This window comes from Micropterus dolomieu, linkage group LG19 (genome assembly GCF_021292245.1).
Source record: "Micropterus dolomieu isolate WLL.071019.BEF.003 ecotype Adirondacks linkage group LG19, ASM2129224v1, whole genome shotgun sequence".
Classification (NCBI taxonomy): domain Eukaryota; kingdom Metazoa; phylum Chordata; class Actinopteri; order Centrarchiformes; family Centrarchidae; genus Micropterus; species Micropterus dolomieu.
The window spans coordinates 6,678,122-6,703,735 of record NC_060168.1 but is presented as its reverse complement, the minus strand read 5'-3'; the positions used below and the strand labels follow the sequence as shown (position 1 = coordinate 6,703,735).

The 25,614-nt window shown below is 38.6% G+C and overlaps 2 protein-coding genes across 2 annotated transcripts in view; both read left to right on the top strand.

The window, feature by feature from the left end:
- Positions 1–5,663, top strand: part of LOC123958154 (DNA-directed RNA polymerase I subunit RPA1-like) — a 20,237-nt gene extending 14,574 nt beyond the window's left edge. The window contains 5 exon segments of the mRNA XM_046031410.1: positions 2,669–2,944; positions 3,437–3,637; positions 3,795–3,912; positions 4,126–4,290; positions 5,102–5,663. Of these exon segments, the coding sequence (XP_045887366.1) occupies positions 2,669–2,944; positions 3,437–3,637; positions 3,795–3,912; positions 4,126–4,290; positions 5,102–5,202 (861 nt within the window). The 3' untranslated portion in view covers positions 5,203–5,663.
- Positions 5,664–5,767: 104 nt separating this feature from the next.
- On the top strand, positions 5,768–22,601 carry st3gal5 (ST3 beta-galactoside alpha-2,3-sialyltransferase 5). The gene is made up of 8 exons (XM_046029803.1): positions 5,768–5,924; positions 7,494–7,610; positions 13,659–13,779; positions 15,554–15,763; positions 16,703–16,839; positions 17,702–17,888; positions 18,811–18,969; positions 20,746–22,601. Exons 1-8 carry the CDS (start codon positions 5,917–5,919, stop codon positions 21,001–21,003), a joined length of 1,197 nt encoding a protein of 398 aa, XP_045885759.1. The 5' UTR covers positions 5,768–5,916; the 3' UTR covers positions 21,004–22,601.
- Positions 22,602–25,614: the final 3,013 nt, after the last annotated feature.

The following is a 25,614-nucleotide window of genomic DNA, read 5'->3' as shown; positions in this document are numbered from 1 at the left end:
GCATCTCTGGAGAGACCTGAAAATGGCTGTCCACCAACGTTTACCATCCAACCTGACAGAACTGGAGAGGATCTGCAAGGAGGAATGGCAGAGGATACCCAAATCCAGATGTGAAAAACTTGTTGCATCTTTCCCAAAACGACTCATGGCTGTATTAGATCAAAAGGGTGCTTCTACTAAATACTGAGCAAAGGGTCTGAATACTTATGACCATGGGATATTTCAGTTTTTCTTTTTTAATAAATTTGCAAAAATTTCTACATTTCTGTTTTTTTCTGTCAAGATGGGGTGCTGAGTGTACATTACTGAGAAATAAAATGAACTTTTTTGATTTTTGGAAAATGGCTGCAATGAAACAAAGAGTGAAAAATTTAAAGGGGTCTGAATACTTTCCGTACCCACTGTATATTTAAACATTAGGATACTGAACTAAGGTTCATTCTGTTTTTTTATTTCTTTTTTTTAAATATCATCATATATATATATATATATATATATATATATCATACTTGTGGATACACAACAGCACTTACTGACAGTAACGAGTGTAGTCACCAGCTCGAGGAAAGAGAATGTGGAAGAGATCAGACCCGACACAGAGATCAGAGGCTGCAGCGTGACCCTGAAAGTGATTTATCGGTTAGCACTACAATCCATTAAGTAGATGTTGAGATATTTATACAGTTGCATCTTGTGGGAAAAGACATTTTTTTCCCTTAATTTACACTTTATGTGTAATAAATCTAAAATATATGGAACTTTCACTTTTTGACTTAAATACAGAAACAATTAACCTTTCCACGATATCCTATTTTCATGAGATACATAGACTCTTGGAAGTCATGCTCTGTCTAGCGTGCTGTGCCCACTCCATTATAGTGACCTGCTAACAGAATAGTTTTGGTTGCAAGGATCTGGTCCCACCTTAGTACCAAACATAACCCTCCCTGATTTGAACTCTTTTTTTTAACCAGTTGGGACTTTTAATCATTGAGGAGATTGTGGCCCTGTGCTAATGTGTGGCTGTGTGGAATTACTCACTGAGATCAGGAGGGGTGAACGTATTCTATTGTACCTTGAGCTGTTCACTCAAAGGACCTTTTTATTATAGTACACTTCAGGTTACGCAAAAGCAAAAGAACAGCTGAGCCCACTGTAATACCAAAAACTGCAACTTTTATAGAGAAAACAGAGACGCTTGCTGGGATTGGTGGATCTCTAGTGTCCATGCAGACATGTCCTTGTGATTGGATGTCCTAAGGTGTCCAATCGAGCAAAGCATGTCAAAAACTATGTGATTGGATGTTTGGATAATACATCAAACAATCAATACATCCGTCATAAGAAATTCACTTGTTATGGGCAACACACTCTAATACAGTTATATTTGCACTTTCATGATACTCTAATTAAAAGTAAATCAGTCGTGTAATAAATTTGTAATAATAAGTCAGCAAATCAATCATACTTACCTATTGTGATGCCAAAGCAATGTTAAAGTAAATCGGTAAAATCGAAGACTTCATGTCAAAATCACTTTTCTACTGTCTAAATGGAGCACTCCACATTTTCACACCCTCAGTCACATTCATAATATGGTGAAACTTTAAAGCAGTGCTACATAAAGCTAAACTACATCACCCAAATGATTAAACCAGTTACCGGTAATACCAGTTATAAACTTTATTTATACTGATACTATTTTTCAGGCAAAACAAATTATTAAAAATTGTAATTTAGCATCCTCAATCATTTTAAATAATTTATCACTTTATTGTCATACTGCACCATGTCCGTCATGGAGGGCTCTGCAGTGTGTGATTAAAACTGCTCAGAAGATCATTGGTACTCATCTCCGGAGCATCAGTGATATCTGTGAGGTGAGGTGTCTACGCAGACCCCAAAGGATACTAAAGGACAGTACCCACCCAGCCTCAACCTGTTCACCCTGCTGCCTTCTGGGAAGAGATATAGAAGTTTCAGCTGCCACACAACCAGACTGCAGAGCAGCTTTTTCCCCCAAGCTATCAGACTCTTAAACTCTAATTCATCCTCAGCACTGCTCCATTGATTATAGTTTATTTCTGTTTACCATTTTTATAATTGATTCTATATTACTGTATATTGTCTGCTACGTAGCAGAAGGGAGTTACAAACTTAAATTCACTCTACAGCCTGCTGTATTGTGACAAATAAATCAAACTTGTACCTAGTCTCCAAGTGTTACAACTCAAGGTCATCTTCTATCATTCTAAATATTTTGGAAGAAGTAACAGTACATATAAAGCATTTTCACAATATTTTCACATGTCCAATCATTTCCTTAAAATACATTTCTACTGTCAATACTGAAGCATACAAAACATCATGATTACACAACATATTACAGAACATTATAATGTGTGATGATGCGTTTTAACCACTACAATATGATTTGGTTATAATGACTAAAAAGATCTGCCAGTTGGATAAGCAAAAATGACTTAAGTCCTACTACATTTCAAGTCTGAATGTAAACTGATTTCACTCACCTAGTTTTTTTTTTTTTTTTAATGAAGTGTTTGCTATGAAAACAACAATATCTGTTGTTTGACATAAAGAAACCTTATTCAATTAAACTCAAGCCATTATAGAACGATTAACGCCCCGTCTCTGCTTTCCTCGGCAGGTGGACTATGAGAGTGAGGAGGACGAGGAGGAGGAGGATGGAACGGATGATGGTGAGGATAAAGATCAGGGTGACGAAGAGGAGGGGGCGGAGGAGAACGTGGAGGAGCCCCAGCCGGAGACTGCAGGAGTGGAGAGGAAGAAGAAGAAGCGAGCAAAAAGAGGGCGAGGAGAAGGAGAGGAGACTCTGAATCAGATGAGAGTGAACTCTGTTCTGGAATCCAACCCGGCGATAGAGAGATATCACTACGATGTCCAGCATGAACTCTGGTGTGAGGTGAGTTTGCACGTGTTACACAAGCAGATTTAAAAGTTCTTTTTCCAGGTCCCTTCTGTTGAACGTTCTTGTTCAGATTAGACTTCACTGAAGAAGCTGTGAATGGGATGCAACCTACAATCATTGTCCTACAGCTGGTCTGTGCAGCCACAGTCTTATATAGTCACATACCCTGCTATCATCCAACTAAAACACTAAAAACACATAAAAGGATCCACCACCTTCTGTTCATCAGAACTTACGTATATAACAACTCTATGAAGCTGTGTACTGCAGCTATTTATAATTTTGCACCGCATCCTGTTATATCAAGCCTGCTGCAGAGATAAGGAAAAAGCTAGCACTATGCAACTAGCAATATGCTGGTTCTAAACTATACAAACTGCAGCTCTCAGATGTCTTCAAAGTGTTAGCAGCGCTTTATAAATATATCATATTATATATTGTTTGAACCTCAATCCCTCCTCCCAAATCTCGTCTCCCCCTTCACAGGTTGACCTGGTCTTGCCGGTGAGCAAGGTGCACTTCGACCTCACCTCACTTCTGTCAACACTGGCCCACAATGCCGTCATCATGGAGACCAGAGGCTTGACACGCTGCCTGCTGAACGAAGCCACCACAAAGACTGGAGAGAAAGAGACAGTTCTCAACACAGAAGGCATCAACATGCACGAAATGTTCAAGCACAGTGACGTAAGTGTGGGCAGGATAGTGTGGTTAAGCACTATAGTATACAGAGTTCACAGATGAATTGACTGTAAATCACATAAACAATATGAAATTCTGTGACTTAAAAAATCAAAGAGTTTATGGTTAGGGTTAATTGCTTAAGAAATGTTTTTTGCACCAGATCTTGGACATCAACAGACTGTACTCCAATGAGGTCCATGCCATGGCTAACACCTATGGGATTGAAGTGGCTCTGAAGGTCATAGAGAAGGAGATTAAAGATGTCTTTGCCGTCTATGGTACACACACACACACACTAGGGTTGGGCCGATAGACGATGCCTCGTCTGCTCCATTTTCTCCATCAGCAGTATGTTTTATAAAGTCGCCTAAAAGACTGACAACTTGTCTTTTTCCCGTATATTTCCACCTGCATATATAAACACCAGTTGCACAGATTGCAGACCACATGGCTGTCAGAACCACTCAGGTTTTGTCTGTGTCTGTCTCTAGGTATCGAGGTGGACCCCAGACATCTGTCACTCGTAGCAGATTACATGTGTTTTGAGGGTGTATATAAGCCCTTAAACCGGCATGCCATCCAGTCCAACTCCTCCCCTCTGCAGCAGATGACCTTCGAGACCAGCTACAAATTCCTCAAACAGGCCACCATGCTGGGTGAGGAACAGACTATATTTCTGATAATGCCAGGATAAATAACATGCAAAGCGATTGCTACACATTGATTTGAGTTTGTAGTTCTTGCATGCCTGAATGTGAAAAAAGACTGTCGATCAAGGTTAGTGAACAAAGCTTTGAGGGTATTAGCAGAGCTTTTCTAGAGGTAGTTAGTGCCACAGTGGATTGCTTAATCAGGTTTGATGGTTCAGTCATACTTAAACGGGCAAGCTTGAATTTGTCTATTTGTATATCCTTCCATCCTTATCATTCCTACTGCAAGAACTCAACTGCCCGGAACCCAGAATGAAGCTTGTTGTCACATGTTTTGCTTTGATTGCATTCATTGTTTTAGTTTCTTGGACGTCTTGACACTGCTCAGGAGAAGACGCTCTATATAGATTATAATTACTCTCTGGGGCATGTTGGCAGTGGCGTCAATTGTGATTGTAATGTGTGCATGTATACAACACATATTACATTCCTGCGGTGGACAATGAAGCTTGTGTGTGGTTTTTACTAAAATATAAATACTAAAGGTTACTAAAATCAGCTTTCCACTTTTTGAGATTTAGTGGAGCAAAAGTCACTTTGAAATAAAATAGGCTATAAAATCCAGTTTGAGCAGGATTCATAATTCATGGCAATAGTAACTAAAGTTTCTTTTCACCATTATGTACTCTATAATATACTATAATGACTGCTGTGGGGGAAGTCGGTATCTTTTTTGGTCTTCCTATCACAAGTTTAACCTCAGAGCCACCGCTGCCCTTGTCGCTGTATTTATGTGTGTGTTTCTTTCCTTTTTCAGGGTCACACGATCAGCTGGTGTCCCCCTCGGCCTGCCTGGTGGTGGGGAAGGTAGTCAAAGGTGGAACAGGACTGTTTGAACTGAAACAACCTCTGCAGTAGGAGAGGACAGCTCGCAGTCCGATTGGTTGGATGTAACAAATAAGGACACCTGGCGGGGATTCTCTTTATTATCACAGACCTGGATGGGATTCACTCCCAGTTCTGTTGACTCAAGCTCCCATGGCAAACTCATGTTATCTGGCAAATAAATAGGAATAACAACTTTATCTCAATCCCTACTGAATGTGGTGGATGTGACAACTGTTATTGTGTTTTAAAGAATATTGTTCCTGAATGAATTTATTTGAAAATGAATGTAACCTTGGCATTGTGAAGTGATCAAAGTTCCCTATTGGAGAATCACTCAGCAGTGACTATGAAAGGACACATATTGGGAGTTCCCAACACAAAAACTCTTCACAATATCCACAGACGGTGCCGTTCCTAAAAGCATAAAATGTGGTAGACAAATTATCTGTTTTTGTCTTTGTATTTAATAATAAAATGAAAGTTAAAATGTGCATAAAACTGGTTCATTTCTGTGTTGGATCAGTGAACAGACTGCGGGTTAGCATCTGCTCACGGGATACAAGTCAGGGAGATGGTTTTGGGCTTTTATTGCGAAAAAAGCGGAAATGATGGCGACTTTTGGGCCGATGATTGGCTCCACCTCACTGAATAAGTGAAGCAGGGATAACGAGCTGGGAAAACGAGTCACGGGATAACGTTATAGCTGGGCGATTAACGTTATATCATGACGAAACTGTGGAATCTATGGAAAGGTTAGTGAATAACGTTAATTGAAAACGTCAAAATAAAGAAGCAAGAATTGAGTACGTTGCGGTTAACGGGGCTGACAGTCTGGTCGTGGCTAACGGTTCCACCGTGAACGACCAAGGAACAAACTATATGAGGGGCATTTTTAATATTCGTTGTGTTTTCTGCTATCCAACGTTCTTATGTTTATGTTACCCCTCTTTAGGGTGGTCTGGATTGGTTTAACATGACCTCAAATAACCCAAACTGCCGAGACCCGATGCGTGAAGACGTTTCATGTTCAAAGGCCATTTTATTTAAAAAAAAACAACAAATGTGGCACTTAAGTGACGCTTTGATAATCAAGTGCGAACGTGGCAGTACCGTTATTTTATTCGGCTGGTGTCCATCAGCAGTATCACCAATTTAGGGTTAGAGAAGTTAAGTAAATGCGCTTTGTGGGTAACATTATCCTAACATGCTTCGCCTGTAACTCCATGCGGCGAGGGGTCTAACGTTAATGTTACAGTAACGTTAACTTAATTAATTTATCACAAAACATTAGTTAGGGGCTATTTTAATTAACCACTTTCTGGCCGAAACTGCCAAAAATATTCCGTGGTAGCAACTGTGGTGTTATTAATAAAAAAACAAGCTGAATAGAAAGAGATGGTAGAGCTGTCTTGGGAGAGAGTTACTGACATTTCCATTAGTGAAAGCTAGCTTACTGGCCAGCGAAAGTATATTTAACTAAAGTTACTCAAGTAGCAAACGGTACTGCAAGTTAAATAAAAATTTTTTAGATGCCTGTAGGCGTACTGCACTGGAGTATTTATAGTTTATGCTGCTTTTTAGCCTCCCCGGGGGGCTCAGTGAATGGAAGTGAAAAACATCAGTGTAACGTTATATATTATAATATTAATATTGGTTATTACATAATATGTTGAAAGGAGATCACAGAATAGCCTAAATGTGTGTGATTTGACTAAAGAGACTTCAGAGATACAATAGTTTTGGGGAAGCAAACTGTGTTTCCCACTTTGTCAGAATAAATGCAATTAACCTTACACATTTTATATATTTGGTGTAGTCTGAAGTTATTTCAAACAGCAATATTAGGCTAACATAATGGTGATCCTATAGGCATCCAGGAATTGGGCTAAACTAAGCAAGTAAGTTAAACTAAGGAGGGGGGGGGGTAGTCTTGCTGTTGATACTGTATGTATATTTTACTATTTTAATACGTGTGTACTTTTTCACAAGTAATATTTTGAATAGAGGACATTTACTTGTAACAGATTATTTTAATGCTGTGGTATTGCAAAATTGATTTAAGTGCCTTGCCCATAGGTTTACTCTCATGATAATGTGCTGACATTAGCTCTGGCCAAACTACATACAGTACCAATTACAATATTTTCCAGTACAACACAGTACTCAATGACATCGGTCTGTATGTCCCACCATTAGAAATTGCACTGCTTTATAAAAATAGAAATCTAAACTGATACAAGTACTGCTATTGTTTAAGTATCCCAATTTGCATTGTTCACTAATGTGGCTAATAGATTGCATCTGACTTTCCCTGTGTGCAGGACACTGCCTCTGAGAGCCAGAGGGCCTCAGGCTACAGCAGAGAAAACAGAGGAGTTCACAGAATCCACTGCAAATGAGAACAATATGAGGCTTCCAAAACGATGGGTAGCACACAGGTAACGTTCACATAACACACCACAAAGACTCCTGTAGCCTGTAGTACGAAGCGGGGTAACTGGCTTATCCAGGTAACTTCAGGAGTAACTTTGTGACGTCAGGTGTTTACTTCCCGGTTAACCCATACCACGAAAGTTGGATAGGTGTTACCCGAGGTCTGTTGCCATGGCAATTTACACCGCATCTCTAAACTGCTCCGAGCAGGTTTTGTTCGTGGTTAACTCGAGGTTATCCTGTATACGGGGACTACACACCACATCTGTTCTCAGTGTTGATGATGAGAAGTAGGATATTAATAGGCTACACATCGCTTCATAAAATGTTTAGATATGTTTAGATTTCATCCTGATTTGTTCCACTGCAACACAACAGCATTACGTTCAGAGAGTGAGCCCTGCAGCCTCTGTGATTTTAAAGAGGAATCTTACTTAACGGGATAGTTTCTTAGATGTAGCCCATCTCTAGGCTATAACTGAAGTGTTTTCACATATTTAGATAGACTATTTTACCTGTCCAAAGAATAGGGAGCCAGGGTGAGGGTTAATAAACCGAGAAAAAAAATCCTAGATGAAAGCGTGAAATTTACAAGAAGAAAAATCAGAAATTCCCTGAAATTAATGTCATAAAAACTCAATCACTCTGGTGTTTTCTTCTGAATACGGCTAATCCAAGGCAAAGTCTCTAAGGTGCATGATAGTGATTGCGGGCTAAACTCAGGAGTATTTCCTCACTGCTAATTCCGATTGCAAAGTTTAATATAACTTTCCAGTGCATGCATAGCCTACTACACGGCAGATGTGTGTGTGTGTGAGGTTGCAGCCTTGAAAAGTGAAGTTATTCTCATAAATGTGTGACTATAATGTCAGAGACTATAAGTTTTTTTACTAGTAGATTAATCTTGTTAATTAAAATCTGTCTCGGATTATTCCCCCTCTCCGTTGGCTCCTTTTTTCTATTGCAATGGACATTGTGTGCAGTTGTACCTGTACATCTTAATCATATTACACATAAAAGAAGAGCCCATAAAATACATACATTAAGAACACTGTGAAGATAATTAGGCTACAGATTTACTCAATGCGATTCCAACAAGCCTCCCTGGCTTTGTCGTCCGCCACGATTATTAGATTTAGCCGTTAACTTGATGTTTACACTGGCATGGGCATGCCCATTGTACGTGAACGACAACTCGTTTTAATATAGACAGAGATCAACTCTGTGATATGCTGGTGTGGACGGAGGTTGTATTCGCGGAGCTTAAAGTTCTCCAGCACGAGGCATTTTTTATTCAACAATATATAAATATGTCTGTGGAAAATATTCTTGCGTATTTTTTTAACTGCTGCGTGTTATATGTGTGTGAAGCGCCAGTCTTCCTCTGCACAATTGGTGGCTCGGTGGCTCTGACAGTGTATACACGGAAGAAAGGAGACTGGCACTTCCTGGCTACGTGAACACTCATTGGCTATTGTAGGCTGTGAACAGGGCATGGAAGATTCTATTGGGTCAATTAAGGTGTTACTCAAAAGGTCAACGTGTCGACTCTTTTTTGTTTACCCTACGAAGGTTAAAATCAAGGGCAACTGGACTTGGTTGAAGATAAAAAGGACTTCTTCAGTTCTGACTGACTGGCAGGGAAACTCAGCTATTTAACCTCAGTGGGGTCGTTAGTGTTCCTGGTTGCTGTGACGACAGTCGTTACAGTCGTTAAGACTACCTGTGGCCAAGACTGAACGACCATCGTTGGTATCTTCACCTGAGGCCAATAGGTTACGTTTGTTGAGTTTCCTGGGAAGTGATGATTTGTTTACACGCCAACTGTAGTTAGGCTATTATAAAGCGACGCAATAGCAGTCCCTGTGTACTATAATAATGTGTTTTAGAATAAATATTTTACTGGATTGGATTGTCTGGACCTTTGCCAACATAACAAAGCCATTTTTGTCGGAATGTAATAAACCTGTGGACTACGGCTTCACAGATAAGTGGTGTCAATTTTGATAATAGGCATTGCTTGAAGTGGGCCATCGATACCAGTAAGTTACTTCTACATTTTACTCTTTGGCATCCATGTTTCCATCTAATTGTCATGAGAATTTTAAGCAGACTTTTGAAATGTTGCAAAAATGAAAAAGAAAGTAAATGCAAAATATGTGCGTTTCCATCAGCTGGTTTGGAGTAGGGCTGAATGATTTGTAGAATGCGCAACGTTGCAAGGAAATACATAGACAGTATATTACTGGACGAAGCCACCCCGCTGGTTTGAATGGAGAGCAGTGAAGCCAGCATCACTGATGCAGCGTTGGCATCAGACTGAGCTCAGAAGGGGGCATTTATTTTCAGTGGGTGGGCACTAGTGGTGGGGATTTATTTTTCGGATAGCCTATAGTTAGGCTAGTTATTATTGCTACTGCCGTTTCTGTAAGTGACTTGCCTGAAGTGATGCAAACCAACTCCTCCTTTACCGACTCTATTATAAACAAGTTAACAGCACACATGTAGTTTAACTGCTATCTCACTGACAGGAGAGATGCATTTTATTTCTAGGTTGTTCTACCATAGTAGAGCGTTTACACTACCACTACTAAAAAAGCACCATGTACTATTATCAAAACAATATCAAACACATAGGCTATCTGACTCTAAATGTTCATAAAATATATAGGCTACTTCGTTTCGTTGATCACCATTGATGTACCCCACAAAGGATATTATTGCATTTAAAAGCAAGTTTTTGGAAGTGCATGCAATTCTCCGCAGGCATGCAAAACCCGGCTGTCTTTATCTTGCTGTATGGGGCCAGCAGACTCGTTTGGACATGTGGATGTAGTACAACTTATGTCATTTAAGATTCAGTGTTAGGGTTTTGTTGGGTCAGCTGTACGGCCAGGCTGGGCCAGTTAAAGCCTGGTCCCCACCCTCACCAACTTATTAAACTTAGTTAAAAAATACTGTTAGCTTTCTACTATAGTCTATAAGTTTTCAGTCAAAAACTTCTCTGGAGACGGTCAAGAGTCGGTTCAAAACAGTTTATTACAATACAGGACAGATAAACCCGAACGACATCCCTGCAGGTTAGAGGATGGTGTCGAAGCAGACATTGCCTTATATTCACCTCTGTGTTGGCTTAACTACTCCTCTCCTTATGGTGAACCTCTTATCCTCTGCTGCCATTTTGTTTATTCATTATTGTGTGTTGACTTTCTATATTTTTACATTACTGGAAAAGAAGTTCTCCATTATGTTTCAACTTCAGTCTCACCGTATTTTTTCAAAAGTTATACAGGCATAATTTGACACAAAATTGTATTTCTTAAAAAATTAATACAACAATAACATTTAATTGCATTGCAATTACTTTCATTATTGCTTGATTTCATAGAATAGTCTTGATACAGTGCTGGCTGAGTCTGTCTCGTTTTCTGTTCACCCAGTTTCTGCCGTGTTTTAGTTCATCATCTATCTGTCGCATTTTCGTTCAGCAAGTTCACTCAGAGTTCACACAGGCTATAATAATAAGAGATTGAAAGCTGATAATCAAACAAACTCTTAATCAGTAATTAAACATGTAGTCTTAACATCAGTAGAAAAAACATACAGTCACAGCGTCAGCAGATTTGGACACCTGCAGACTCTCCTTTAGTAATAATTTACAGTAGATAACAGTAGAACAAGGCGTGCATAGTTACAGCGTCTGCAGTCAATACTCCTACTCAAAGATCTAACCACAGTGAGCTTGTTACTGTATTCATGACTATAATACAGCAATCTAAGTAAAGACAAGGCACATCTAGGTAAAAAGATTTAAAGTAAGGATAATTAATAAAATGATTAAGAATGATAAATTTATATAACAGTTTATTAGGGTTTTGGACCATTTTCTAATGTCCATTTTGGTGCATTCTGAGCTGCTTGCTTTGTTTTGATATGTGCATTGCCACCAGGAATCTCCCGCTAATTCAAAATGCACGTACGTTGGGAGACGGGAAGCAGGGGGGTTTCCTCACAGAGCCACACTGTGAATTGTATGTTAGCTTTAATATGTTTTCAAATAATAAATGCATATTTTTATTATTCCTCACTGAAATGTGAATATCACAACTCTATTTGGGGGGGCATAAAAGACTTTTGGGCCATGGCGCCAACTGTTGAAAAAAATTTCCATCGGACTATGTATATTGAAACATCGGGATGGACGATGGCATTGGGGCCATAGCGGTTGTGTTATGTGCATGTGTTCACTCGCACAGACTTTACTCGTTAACAAGCCCACAAGCGGCTCACCTGCTGCTGTGATAACTGATCGCGGGTGGAAAAATACGGAATAGACGAGTTCTGTGTCTTCTAGGCAACTTTATAAAACGTACTGCTGATGGAGAAAGTGGAGTAGACGGGTGAGGGGGAGACAGAGAGAGAAAGGGTAAGCCGGTGTGTTTAAATGAGGTGTAGGCCCCTTGTGTGTCTGAGTGTGCGGAGAAGACAATTCCGAGGAATGTCCGTGGTGATTCAAACGTGCTTTCACATGGTGGTAATATTTTGTTTGCCAGGGGACGGTGTTTTACGATCACGATGCCTGCTCAACCATCTGCCAGCCATCGCTGATGGACGATGGCATCGTCTAACGGCCCAACCATACCACCTGCCCTTTTAAATAGCTGTGTATGTTGGATCTTGACTGCAAACCTAATTACTGTCAGGCAAACTGTAATTGAGTCCTCTTGGACACATGAATTGATATCCGAATTACAATCCAAAAAGAGTTGAGCTCCTTAAATTTATGTCCGGAAGGGTAAGGTAATAAGGTACAAGAGCTCAAGATTTTTCCTAAAAAGCCAATGTAACTTACCATACTGGATTATGGTTGGAAAATAATTTAAAAAAACATTTGCAAAATATCCCCACATCTGAAAGTTTTCACCAGTGTATTTGTAGAGTTCATGCTCTTCGGCATTGACCTTTCACATGGCTGAATAAACACAAGTTTGGCATATGATTCATCTGCCAATAAGACTTCAACAGTCATCAGTGTTTCCCATTAATTATTACCTAATGATAATCGTTACCTTTTACATTTGAGTTTCACAGTGTAAAAAGTGAGCTTGGAGGGGATTTTGGGGGTTTTGAGAACACTTTTCATGATGTTGATTTTAAAAATCACTCTTAATTAATATATAATTCACTGAACGGAGAAGCTTTTACTTCATCATTCAGCCCCAGTAGGAAAGCAGGTTGATCATGCTCCCACATGAAATTAAACGCTGTACTCATAGTCAGTCATTTCTGAAACAACTGTGGTTCATGGTTTTGCAAGTTCATACAGTTTTGTTTCTTTTTCCATGTGATTTGATATCTGTCTGTTTAACTTGTGGTATTTAAAGAGATGCTCTACATGTTTTCCATATAGGAATCTTTTTCAGTGGGGAGAAAGGGTGTTGGTGAAAAAAGTAAACAAAACCTCAGAGAGCGAAAGTTAAACTTTACAGCAGTGATAAGCAAAGAGTGTCCCATGATATTTTCACTTTCATTGTTAAAAACATGAACAGGATTTTCCATTGAACTACCATAGATAATAACAGTCTGGACTCTGGGGGGAAGAAAAAAATGATGTTGCCGCCTTAGCAGCGTGCAAAAAAAAATAAGCCTCTCACTGCAAAAACTGGTCTTTCTGGTCAGGGCCCAAAACTACCACAACTTGCAGAGAGGCAGCTGGCTTTCTGGACAGTGCAATATAATTTAGCCTATTTGACCAGAACAGATTAGTGCCAACAACAGTACTTTTATCCAAACAAAACAAAGCAAACTATCAGCAAATGCACAATATTGTAAGTTTAAAAGTTAGAGGTGAATTCTCTTTGTTCATGTTGAGACACATGTGTTGACACATGCGCAATACATTTCTTCAGATTAATATTTTGTGGTGTAGCCTTAAAATTACTGCATTTATATGCAGTGCTTCATACTTTAACAGAAATGTTTGTCCCTCCTTCGTGTGTGTGTGTGTGTGTGTGTGTGTGTGTGTGTGTGTGTGTGTGTGTGTGTGTCTCAAGGCGTGTATTGGTACCGTGGGTGGTTTTAGGTTTGCTGGGTTTGATGATCGTCTTCCTACCGTGGATTGAGAAAGGAACAAGCAAACCTCTGGACTTGCACGTCAACCCTGCACATAAAAAAGTGAGAGTTAAGTAGGGGTGGGCAATCTGGCCCAAAAATAGTGTCAAAAAATCTATTTAACCTGAATCATGATGTAAATTGCGATCTTTTTTTCTCAGTTTTGACATGCCCTGTAGACCAGCCAGACTTGAAATATCCTTTGAATTTTTTCATTTGCATTTGTTTTTAGATATTAACACTATATAAAAAGCTTAGAGTGCTCTTTTGATTCTACCATCTCACACGGCTGATCCTCCGTTAACAGAGACGAGTAGAATTACAAGTATTAGAGTCCCTGTTTTGTCCGCTATTAACTTGTTGACAGCGCTTTTACCAGAGTTTGTAGCATGGACAATCTGGATTTACAGTGATGATTGTATCTAAAGAAGGGTTAGAGTCCCTAAGTAACTAAAGTGGGGATAGAGTGGGAGATGGGGAATCAAAAGAGTAAAATAAGCAAAGGTGGGAGACCTGCCTGTTTTTAAACTTTTTTTATATTTCCCTGTTGCTTTTATGTAAAGCACTTTGAATTACCTTGTTGTTGAAATGTGCTATACAAATAAACTTGCCTTGCCTAAAGATACTACACAGGTTTCATAATAGCGATTAAAACCAGAGTTTAATTTAAAGTTGAAACAGAAGCCAAAAGATAACAAAATCATAAGATAAGCTAACACAACTACAACTAGATCTGAAATCAAAATATAAAGATGAACAGCTTCCTTTTCTGTGAAAAGCCATGTCTCCAACTGACCTTTAACTAAGCCACGCCCCGATTACGCAGCTGGCCAATCACAGCTTAGTATAGGACTCGCTCTAACTGAGGTCCGACACTTTCATGGCTGCGCTCCAATGACTCTAATGCAAAAGGAGTCGTTTTCTAACTTTTTTTGCTGTATTTTTCCAAGTATGGTCAAACGCTGTTTCTGGACGCTTGTAATAAAATCACTACCCAGGGAGGTTGAAAGGAGAGGTACGATTAATTCAGTTTCCAAAACCTAAAACAAATCCAAAAAAATGTAGGCTGTGGATTGTTCCTAATGTAATGTTAGTTAGCTAAGATAGCTAACATAACACTGAATAACGTTATAAAGCCCTACTGTTCTGCTTTTTAATGACTGTAATAATGAACAGAGACCTACCCAGCTATACAGGAACAAAGTTAATCCTTAATATCATTTTGCTTTGTCCTAGTCATCAGGTGATGCAGTGGTTCACTTTTACTCTGTGATAGGCTTTAGCTTCTGTCTTTATTTGTTTCATATCAGTTTGACAGCCTGAATACAACCTCCAAATGTAAAAGGCAAATCTTTCTGTCTCCTTTATGAGATTGTTTGTTTTTAATTTTTCCAAAAATTGGACAACATTTCTCCAGGTAGTGCAGTTATAGACAGTGGCAGCGCCGTGATAAAAGTCCGACAGGTCTGACAGTTTGACAAACTTAGCAACAGTAAATAAAGGGGGCGGGGCTTGGCCTGTTCGCCTGCGCTGAGAACTGTCCTTTACGACCTTAATGTATAACATTAAGCATCACAGCATTCACACACTAACCATGTGTTTGCCTGCTGATGCAACTAAGCACGACACCGTGTCATCATATAGGAAGTTCTGTACAAGTGACACGGTTGATTAAAGCCACCCCCACGTGTCTGAACTAACATCACCTAAAGATATCAGAAAGATGTTCTGCAGTGAAACAGCAGTGAGTTTGTTTGGCACTGTTAGTCACACTGTCATTATGTCACTGCCTTGGAGCTTGTACATGTTGTTTTCGTATCCTCTGTTTAACTTGAAGCTGGTGCATGACCACGTGCTCAGAGTTCTGGAGGGTCAATGTCTTACTGGCAGAGCCAGGCAGAGCTTGTTGGCTCGACTCCCTGCTTCCAGTTATATGAGTCAGCCCTTCCTGTGGAAAGGCGGCCCAATACCTGATGACCTCTTCCTGTATCCACCACCGTTTGGGTTCAGAGGCCTTAAGGATAAAGTAAAGGACCTGCTGAAGCAGGTGAATGCAACTTCTTTTTTCTCTTTCATTCTGTTATATTAATTATCTAGTTAGTATTTGATAATTATTTATGGTGTAACCATATTAATTTAATTTAAAGGGTTAAGTAGGTCACTTTTAACTTTTTTGGCAAATGTGATGAAACTGTCACTATATATTCACAGTGGTACATGAGACAAGCCGCCACATATCATAAATATAATAATAATAATAATAATAATAATAATAATAATAATAATAGTGGTACACCTCAGCAGTTGATACAACTGTAACAGTAATTATTTCTTAAAATTCCACAAGTGTAGTTTGTAGTAATAATTACAATTTGACTAATCACAATTATAATGCAAGATATTTGATAACAATAAGGATGATATTATTGATAATGCGTGACATACGACTCATAATTCAAGAAATCTGCTTCTACTAATTTACTACTCCAAATGACATTCTAAACATCATGAAAACATTTTATAATACAATGATGGCTTGAATGGATTCACATATCAGATATATTTAATTTATGACTAAGCAAATGAAAAATGGATATCTCTGATTAGATGCTAACTAATAGGGTGCACTGAAAATGTGCAAAAAGTGGCTACAAACGCACTTAATGACAGAAAAAGATTAATCCAGTCTGAAATGTTTCATAGGCTGTAATTTATAGGGAACCGGTCTGCTATTTACAAATTCTTGCTGGCAAATGCAATTCCGGTGCTTCCCAAAGGTTAGGCAAAGACAGACAGAGAAGAGTGGAGTATGTAACTGCAGTTTAAGCTAATTTGATTTAGGTGAGGTTTAAATAATAATAACATTGCCTGCTAATTTCTACATTGTCCAGTCCAGTAAAACATAAAGATGAAACAAAAGTGCATCTTTATGTTCCTGGAAGTGCTATTCAGTGCATAAACCTAAAAGTTCTGTCTTAATTTATAGCTGCCAGACTCTGACTCCCCGCCCCTTCCGAGAAAGACGTCAGATAAATGTCACCGCTGTGTGGTCATGGGAAATGGAGGCATTCTCAGAGGCCTGGATCTGGGCCCACTGATTGATCGTTTTGACACCATTATCAGGTCAGAAATACTAATGCTATGATGTTACTGTATTAGCAATGTTGCTTGCAGCAGTGTTTCCTGGAGGATTTTAAGAGGCTATGCTGGGTTGGCCTCCCCCCGGAAGAAAATTTTGTACATTTGAAAGTTAAATGCATTAATTTGGTGCAAAATAGAGGCTATATATGAAGAACGTTGCACTCTTGTAAACAAAGCTGTGCTCTAGTAAACTATTTGATCATAAACCCCTTGTAGAGCTATAAATGGTGATGAAACAGCAACACAAGTCAACAAATTTATTTGTTTTCCCTGCAACCCTAGTAGTAAAGTGCAAAGTAATTTACCTTACATTTTATTGTAGTTGTTTTTCTTTTAATGTACACATGTAATATGTTTTGAACTTTCTGTCATGTCTCTCATACTGCAACACCGTTACAGTGGGTTTAGCATAAAATGGCTTTTATATTTGTGCGCTCCAAATTTAGACAGCTAGCTTAATCGCCTTCTCATAAACGAGTGACAGAAACAGATAGTTAACGTTACCGTAGTTACCTCAAAAGAAAAGTGGTTGTCTCAAGTCTGATGCCAAAGTGTGTGAGCATGCGAGCTCACAGCAGCGCCCACAAAACACAACGTTAGAGGTCTGTAATGTTGTTATGAGAGGTGTAAAAATATTTGTGGTTCATTTTGAAACTATGGCGGAACACTGTTGCAGTAGTGATGCAGAACCAGATCAGTGTAGATGACATGCTGAGTTAACAAACAGCTCAGTTAACAAACTACCAATAATCCACGCTTGAGTTTCTGGTAATGATTATCATCACAAAGTCAGCCACAAAGCCATATGATTTACTTTGAAAATCTCTGTGTCGCCCTCCTCCAGGTTGAACAGCGGTCCTCTGGGAGAGTTCAGAGCTGATGTTGGAAATCGAACCAGCATCAGGATGAGTTACCCAGAGGGCACTCCGCTTCACTGGGTAGACACAGACCCACACACTTTGTTTGTTGCTGTGGTGTATAAAGGTGTAGACGTCAGCTGGATCTCTGCCATGATCAACAAGCTCGCTGTGGTGAGTAGTAGTCTGTGTGTCTGTGTTGAAGTTATTTTAAAACTTGTATTGTCAGAAATCCAACTATGATGCTGTTTATTTAAACAGAAATTCTCAATAACTGAAAATACTCTATAGAAAGAGCTTTAATCTGAGTCATTTTAATACAGGATTTTGATCAATAACAAATATATTAATTAATTATTATTATTATTATTATTAATTAGTTTAATACTTACTGCTTCATTTTTATTGGGTTTTGTGTTATTTTGGAGAGTATTCGATCTTGCCACGCATACAGTCCTAGAGAAAGAACTGAATTGCTCTATGAAAATGGTCATTTTCATAGAGCAAAAAGCACAAAAACATCAAGAAATGATCTTGCACATAGCAGTGTTTTACAACAGCTTGTAGCACTGAAGAGTAAATGATTGATATATTCATACATTTCTACCAAAAAACAGTCAAAAAAGCTAAACAATTTCAATCATTTTTAAGCTAAACTGAATTACTGATGACAACCATCATAAAACATAAAATAGTTATGTTATATTTAGCAAATAGCTAAAACACTTAATTTCATAAATGTAGCTGAAAATATAATACAGTTAGTATGATATACATACCGACATGCTGCCAAAATGAAAATTTCACTTCCTGGCAGTTGTTCACAACTTCACAAATAGTTTCAACAGTAACTTTGGAGAAAAAAAAGCTGCAAGTTGATGTGGGGTAACAATTGTTAGATTTGACTCAACCCCTGCATGCTTTAGGAACTTTGCCTCTGAGTGGGTCTCCATTTCAGTTAGCAGTCACTCCTGTTTCATGTTGGCCTTTTCTTTTTAATCTTGATGCAACAGAGAATAGTCTTTAAGGGATCAAGATTCAAAAGGTGATCTGTTTAAAGGTCAGAGCTAGGACACATCTGTGCTTTGTGTTGCAGCCTCTCTTGGACTGGCTTTTCTTCTGGGGGAAAGTTCCAGATCAAATCCCTCTTGAGCCCAGCAAGTTCAGACTTCTAAACCCGCATGTCATCAGAGAGACTGCATTAGACCTACTGAAATACCCTCCACCCAGATCACTCTGGTGGGGCAGTGACCAGGTAATACACACCAAACTAGGGATTAACGTGCGTTATTGACGTTTTTAAGTTAATAATTTGTTTTGAGTATTTTTTTTTTTTTTTTATTTAAATGAAATTATGAACTCTGGCTGGTGCTACTCTTTTAAAACAGCAGGTTTCTGTCTGCTGGCTGTCTTTCTGTCTCTGCAGACAAAGCATGACATTCTCCTCCTTCCTCTGTGTGAAGGGGACTTTCCCACCACATGTAGCTGTGCCCACAGTCTGTTGTGTAGGAGAGGCTCCCCCCTGTGTTTGGTTTTGGATATTGCAATACAGATCACTAACCATTTATTTTGCCCATGATAATTATATATTCATATGAGTAATGATCCTTTCCCTGCTTCACTGTATCTGTATTTATTTAGAAGATTTAAACCGAATATTTGTCTCTTGGAGTTTATAAAACATGTTCAGTGGGAATGACTGACTTTTACTGAGCAACCCCATCTGTATACATTGTCCTCTTTACATTTTTGTTGTATCACCTTTTTGTCATATTTTGGTTGAATTTACAGGCATTTTTGTAAAATTGTACATGAAGACACAAAAGTAAAAATTTATGGGGAAAAAACAGATTGACGTATCAAAATTATTTTGATAACTTTTGATCAGTGACGTCCGTAGATAATCCTGCCAAATTTCAGGTCCATTGCCAAAAATAGGTTTTTGAGAAAAGTGATAAAAAGTTACATAATTTGACATTTTTAGAGCAGAAGACCATTGGAGAAAAGATGCAGATTAATCCAGAGATTAAAATGATGAAAGAAGTTTGGTTCTAAACAAAGCCGTTTTCGAGATAATTGCCAAAACGTAAAGTTGATTGTTATAGCGCCACCATGAGGTCTATGAGTGCCTTTTGTTTTTCTTTTCCTTTTTTTTTTTTTTGAGTAGTGGGTGGAATTTGCAACCCAAGCAAAGCTGCTTTGATCCTTAATAAATTTTGTATGTAGTACTGGAGTAGGTAGTACAAGAAACAACAAATGCAGTTTCAGAAGATAAGACTATTACTGATGAGAGGCGAAACATCTTCATGTATCTTACACCTGTCCAGCTGCCCCTTGCATTTAATCTTTCTTGGATAACTTTGACCTGGATGACTGAGAATCTTAACAGACTATTACTTGCCATGTTCCATGGAAACGGCAAAATTCGTAAAAAAAATCCATAATTTCGCAAAAAAGTTCTTACCTGGAGGTGGGTTTTGCCTTTGTCGAAAAACTGTTAATACGCTAAATGGGAGTTGGAAACACTTTTGCCGAATAAGTTCTGAAGTATCGAACTTGTAACTCACGTCTGATCAACTGTTTCCGCTGTTGAAGTTTTACCGGATATTCCCATAACGCGCAGAGACATGGCTGGTAGCAGCTTGTCCGCTTGAAACACATTCCTGAGGACCTCTCTCCATTTTTCTAAGATCAATGGCCGTCAGGTTCATGCGGATAGTTTTGTTTCCGGTTTAGAACCCATACATCTTGTTTATTACAGCCACGTGTGACGTCAACTACTGACGTAACGACGCCTGCCGTAGCCTGGTTTATTTGCTCCAAACCAGCTGATGGATTCGCATTAACTGTTTTTTCTTTTTTGCGACATTTCAAAAGTCCACTTAAAATTCACATGACAATTAGATGGAAACATGGCTACTGATGGTGTTGTGTTGGAACAGGTTGTGTCAGGAGTGGAAGAAACAACAGTTGGGGAAAATGACGACAATAGTGTGTTCCTCCTCAATAGTGTCTTTTTCTTCTTCTACAGAACGTGCCTACCATAGGTGTGTCTGCACTGAATTTGGCCAGTGTGCTGTGTGACGAAGTCAGCCTGGCAGGCTTTGGTTACAACCTGTCCCAGCAGAGAGCGCCACTGCATTACTACGACCACCTTCCCATGAGCTCCATGCTGCAGCAGACCATGCACAATGTGGACAGAGAGACCGAACTGCTACAAAGCTTAGTAAGAGAGGGAGCCATCACTGACCTGACGGGGGGCATTCACTGCTCCTTCTGCCCCAGGTGACCCTGAGAACATTGAGCATTAAGTACTTTCCCTTTTTGTTGTAAAATGCTTTTCTAAAAACAAGTGACACACTGTACACGAAGACAGTAGCAAGACCAAAGGACTTATAAATATGTGAGAAGAAAGGAAGAAAAGAAATACAAGGTGAGAGAGCTTTGTGAAGAAAAGGACATAATGACAAAAGTGACTGGTAATATTAGCACCTGCTGGCCATTACATGTTCACATTCATCCAACCCATACATGTGTAAACCAACCAATGAATGAAGTTTCTTTGCTGATAAAACATTTTCATATGAAAAATGTATAGTTATAATTTTCAGTATTGCAGACATGTATTACAGGTGGTTGAAATATCAACCTATAGACCCCAAAAGAGCACCTTGTGCTGATAGGATTATAAATATTATATGGTACATGGATACCTCACCCACTGCTGATTTTAGGACTTCTTCAAATGGTAATACAATATTGTCTTATTTGTATCATGATAGTTCTACTGGTACTATGAGTTAAAATTGTAGTATCAGGCTAAACTGAACCAAACCATTCCTCCACTGGTTATAATTTATATAATTATGTCCACTTTCAAATTGAGTGGTTTGAAATATTTTCCAATGCATTTTTTAAGAAGTACAGTATATTATTTATTTATGTTAACCCTGGAACAAATGGCTCTAAGTTACAGAGAAATGTGACAATTACAGATGCCAGATGTAGATTGATCTGCACCAGTCCAAGATGTCTTCAGGGACACTTTTGGAGCAGGCTTTAAATAGTTGGAACTTAAGTTTCATTATTGTTCTTTTTACAAGTGTTAAAATAGATGCTGGTTCAGTGTTATCTCCAGAATATTGTGCCATACTACAAAATGTATTAGCACATCTGATTATTCCAATGTAAATTAGCAACATAACAATTTTACAATACTTTGTTTAGTTCTCTGTGTGTTTTAAGTTGTAGCATTTTTTTATACCGAAGAGCTCCGATTTACTTTTACAACTGCACCTTGTTAATTTTCTACAGTCTTCCAAATTGGCTAGTCTGTGAAAAATTGTGCACAAATGAAAACTGTTAGTCACGAATTGTGTTTTATTTTTATATACATTATTTATTTTCATTGTATGTAATATAATTAATAACATTCAGACTGCACGCACTTGTCTGCTTACCTTTGAAATGTTAATGTATTTATGTCTGTTTTTAAGCTAAAGCTCAACATTTCTGTTGTCACATTTCTTCCTGTGATCTTCATTTTGAGGGAGATGATCAGTTCCTGTGTTTTCATTAAAATATTTAAAAACACAGCTGATGTCAGAACAAGTTAATTGAAAAACATGTAAAAACAGCCTTACACTCAGTTCAGATGTTCTCTAATGAGTTTTAAAAGAAAATGTAGTCATGTTTAAAATGGACACCAGTCTGTCTGTGTGACCAACAGAAGGAGATAAATGCATCTGCCTGCACGGCTCTTAATTATGTGTTTATGAGATAAGATAAAAACTCCAAGAAAGTTTAATGGTGCAGCTTTTGTTTTCAGTCTTAATTTACTGTTGCTGGACTTTGTGATTATTAAAATGTACATATGATTGAAATTAACACATTACATTGTGAGTAGTTCATTTAATGTGAATGATTATTCATTAATCATTTCAAAGTTATGTTTCAGTTAACACTTTATGGTATGTCGTTTTTAAACAATCACGATTTGAGCATTGAACTCTCCCACTCTTGTCCATTAATGTACTGTTTAGATAAATCGCCTCGTGACCATAGACTGTATATAAAAAGCTTGTGACCTGCCATGAACAGAGTGCACTCTGCTCATTGCACTATTGTCTCAATCTGTTTGTATTGTTTTTGTTTTTAGTGTATATATATGTGTTCTCTACGACGGAGTATTAGGGCCACATTAAGAAAAAAAAAATAGAGGATGAAGATTTTTTATTTATTTTGCATTTCGAGAATAAAGTCGAAATGTCGAGAATAAAGTAAACTCCTTTAGTCCATCAGATCACGCTGGAGCGACTGTCCGCTATGCCAGCTGCCATGTGCGCAACACCATAGACACAGGTTAGGCTACATCCAAGGAGTGTAAAGGTGAGTTTTTGAAGAGATGCTACCTTATTCTTAACTGTAAGAGAAAGTCGCATGAAATAAACACGTAAAGCCTATTTATTTATGCTTGACATAAATATGTCGTTACCATTGAACTATAAACTACTAGATCATGTGAACCTCTTGTGACTGTTGTATCAATTTTAAAGGACCACTATTCGCTAGAACACCGGTTCCCTGTACCTGGCAAAAATGTCAGTCACCGTGACAGATTTCCTACGAGCTCGGGCGGCCCAGAAGAAGCCCTCACACTAATGGAGGAGCAAAAGGTGCATAGGGCTGAGGGAGAAGTCCTGTATTAACACATTTATTCTCTGAGAAAACACGTTTAATTAAACAGGATTGTCGATTGCCTTGAGATTTGTGACAAATTTTTTTTCTACTTATATTTCAGTTTGACTTAACCTCAATTAATCATGCTCCTGATAAAGAGCTTAAAGATAGACATAAATAACATCAGTGGCTGTTTCCAGGCCTGGGTCAATAATCAACTTAAATTCTTAAAAAGCATTTTCTTCAATCTGTCTGTGTTTGATGGGCATGGTTTGCACAATACAATTGGTTATAGTGTGAATTCAAGGTTGATTTTTATAACATTGACCCTTTACTGATATTAATCTTGCCAACCATGATTCCTATACAGCAGTATAGTGTGATCATATAGAGTCAAGCAGAGTCAGCTGATTACTTACAGATACATTGACATGCAAAACGTCCAGGAGCACCTGAATAAGATATCAAGAGTCTATGTGAATGGATTGCAGACCTCACTAAATTATTGCACACATGGAAAGAATGACAAAATTATAACTACAAAACAATTTACTTAATGAAGATAATTTTGGACCCCTGGAATGGATCATAAATAGGCTGTAGTTATTAAACTGATGATTATAATATGGCTAAAATTAAAACTGGTAATTGGCATTATAATGACAAAGCTTTGTGTAATTTCATATCCAAAGTAATTAGATGGAGCTTAAACATGGAGCTTCCTGTAGAGTCCAGTACAGTAACAAATACTGTAATAGGCTAATGTTATACTGTTCTTTGGTCGATTTGTATTTTTTCTCCCTTATCATGGTTTTTCTTTGTTTCACAGATCGACATAGATGTCATCCTGCATATGGACGGTTCAGCTTTGGCTAAATACATTCCTTCATATGGAGACAGGATTGCACTTTTCAATTTTTGTAAACATCAAAAGCCAGTCTCAAAGCGAAAAATGGGTCTTCTTGAAAAGCTGAGGGAGAAAATTAAACTAAGAAGGGAAACCACAGAAAGTCAAGAGAAGCCTCAAACCGCTAAACCCAATGCCAGATGTAGGCAAACTACACAGACTATTGAGATAGGTTGGATACACCAAGACAAATGTGAAACTAAACAGGTTAGAGCAAAACAAGGAGGGGGCACTAGAAAGGTTGTTATGGACATCAATAGTGGATTTAATGAAATCCTGAAAGAGGGAAAAAAATTTTTTTTCCCAAATGGTGTTTCAAGTAAAGGCCATGAATCAGACTTCACATTTGATGTATGGGACTTTAAACAAAACTCTTTTTCTGAAGATCTCTCAATTGGCAAAATTTATGAAACAGTCAAGCTACCCAAGCTGCGTTTCTACATTGCCACTCAGCCAAAACCACAATCAGATGAAGATGCCTCTACCAGCGAGTCTGAACACAAAGATGATGAATCTAACTTTGGGGTGGATGAAATTATCGAAGTTTCTGACGGCCAATCCATGTCTGAGGAGTCCAGTCACTCAGCACAGGACCAGGATCAGGCCGGTTGGCATCACCCAGTTGCCACAGATCGCTCAATCGCTACAAATCACACAGTCATCACAGATGACCCAGTGGTCTCAGAGATCCATTTTATTTTACCAGAGATATTGCAGGAGGATGCAGTTGTTCTTCAAGAAGTAACACTAGGAGATGACCCATATATCTCTGACCCTGAAATTACATCTGGCACACAAACAGAGGCAGAATTTGATCAAGATGACACACTGATTTATCAGCCTGACACACCTGACAGCGCCAAACAAAACTGATTACTATAAATCATGCAAATTGTTTCAGTGACATGATTCAAGCATTTTCTGATCCCGAGACTCTGACCAGACCACTGGCAGTGACACGATTACTCCCAGATAATTCTGAGGAAGCTGGTAGCAGGTGAGGGTTTCTGAGAGATGTCTTCAGTGCATTTTGGCAAGAATTCTATGACCGTTGCACACTCCGGACAACAATGAAAGTACCCTTCATCAGACATGATTTCAAGGCTGACACTTGGAAAGCCATCGGCAGAATTTTACCAAGAGGATACAAAGACTGCCACTACCTTCCTATCAAGCTTGCACCTCCTTTTGTTGAGGAGATGTTATTTGGAGCAGTGTACAGTGATCTGACAGAAGCCTTTCTTCAGTTTGTAAGCCGCCAAGAACGAGAGCTCCTCAGGCAAGCTTTACAAGATTTCTCCTCGGTTGATCCTG

What these genes read in the sequence shown, in the direction of transcription:
- st3gal5 (XM_046029803.1), top strand. An exon ending in TCAACCCTGCACATAAAAAA is followed by an intron (nt 13,780 to 15,553) that starts GTGAGAGTTAAG and finishes TTTAACTTGAAG; the next exon opens with CTGGTGCATGACCACGTGCT. An exon ending in CGTTTTGACACCATTATCAG is followed by an intron (nt 16,840 to 17,701) that starts GTCAGAAATACT and finishes GCCCTCCTCCAG; the next exon opens with GTTGAACAGCGGTCCTCTGG.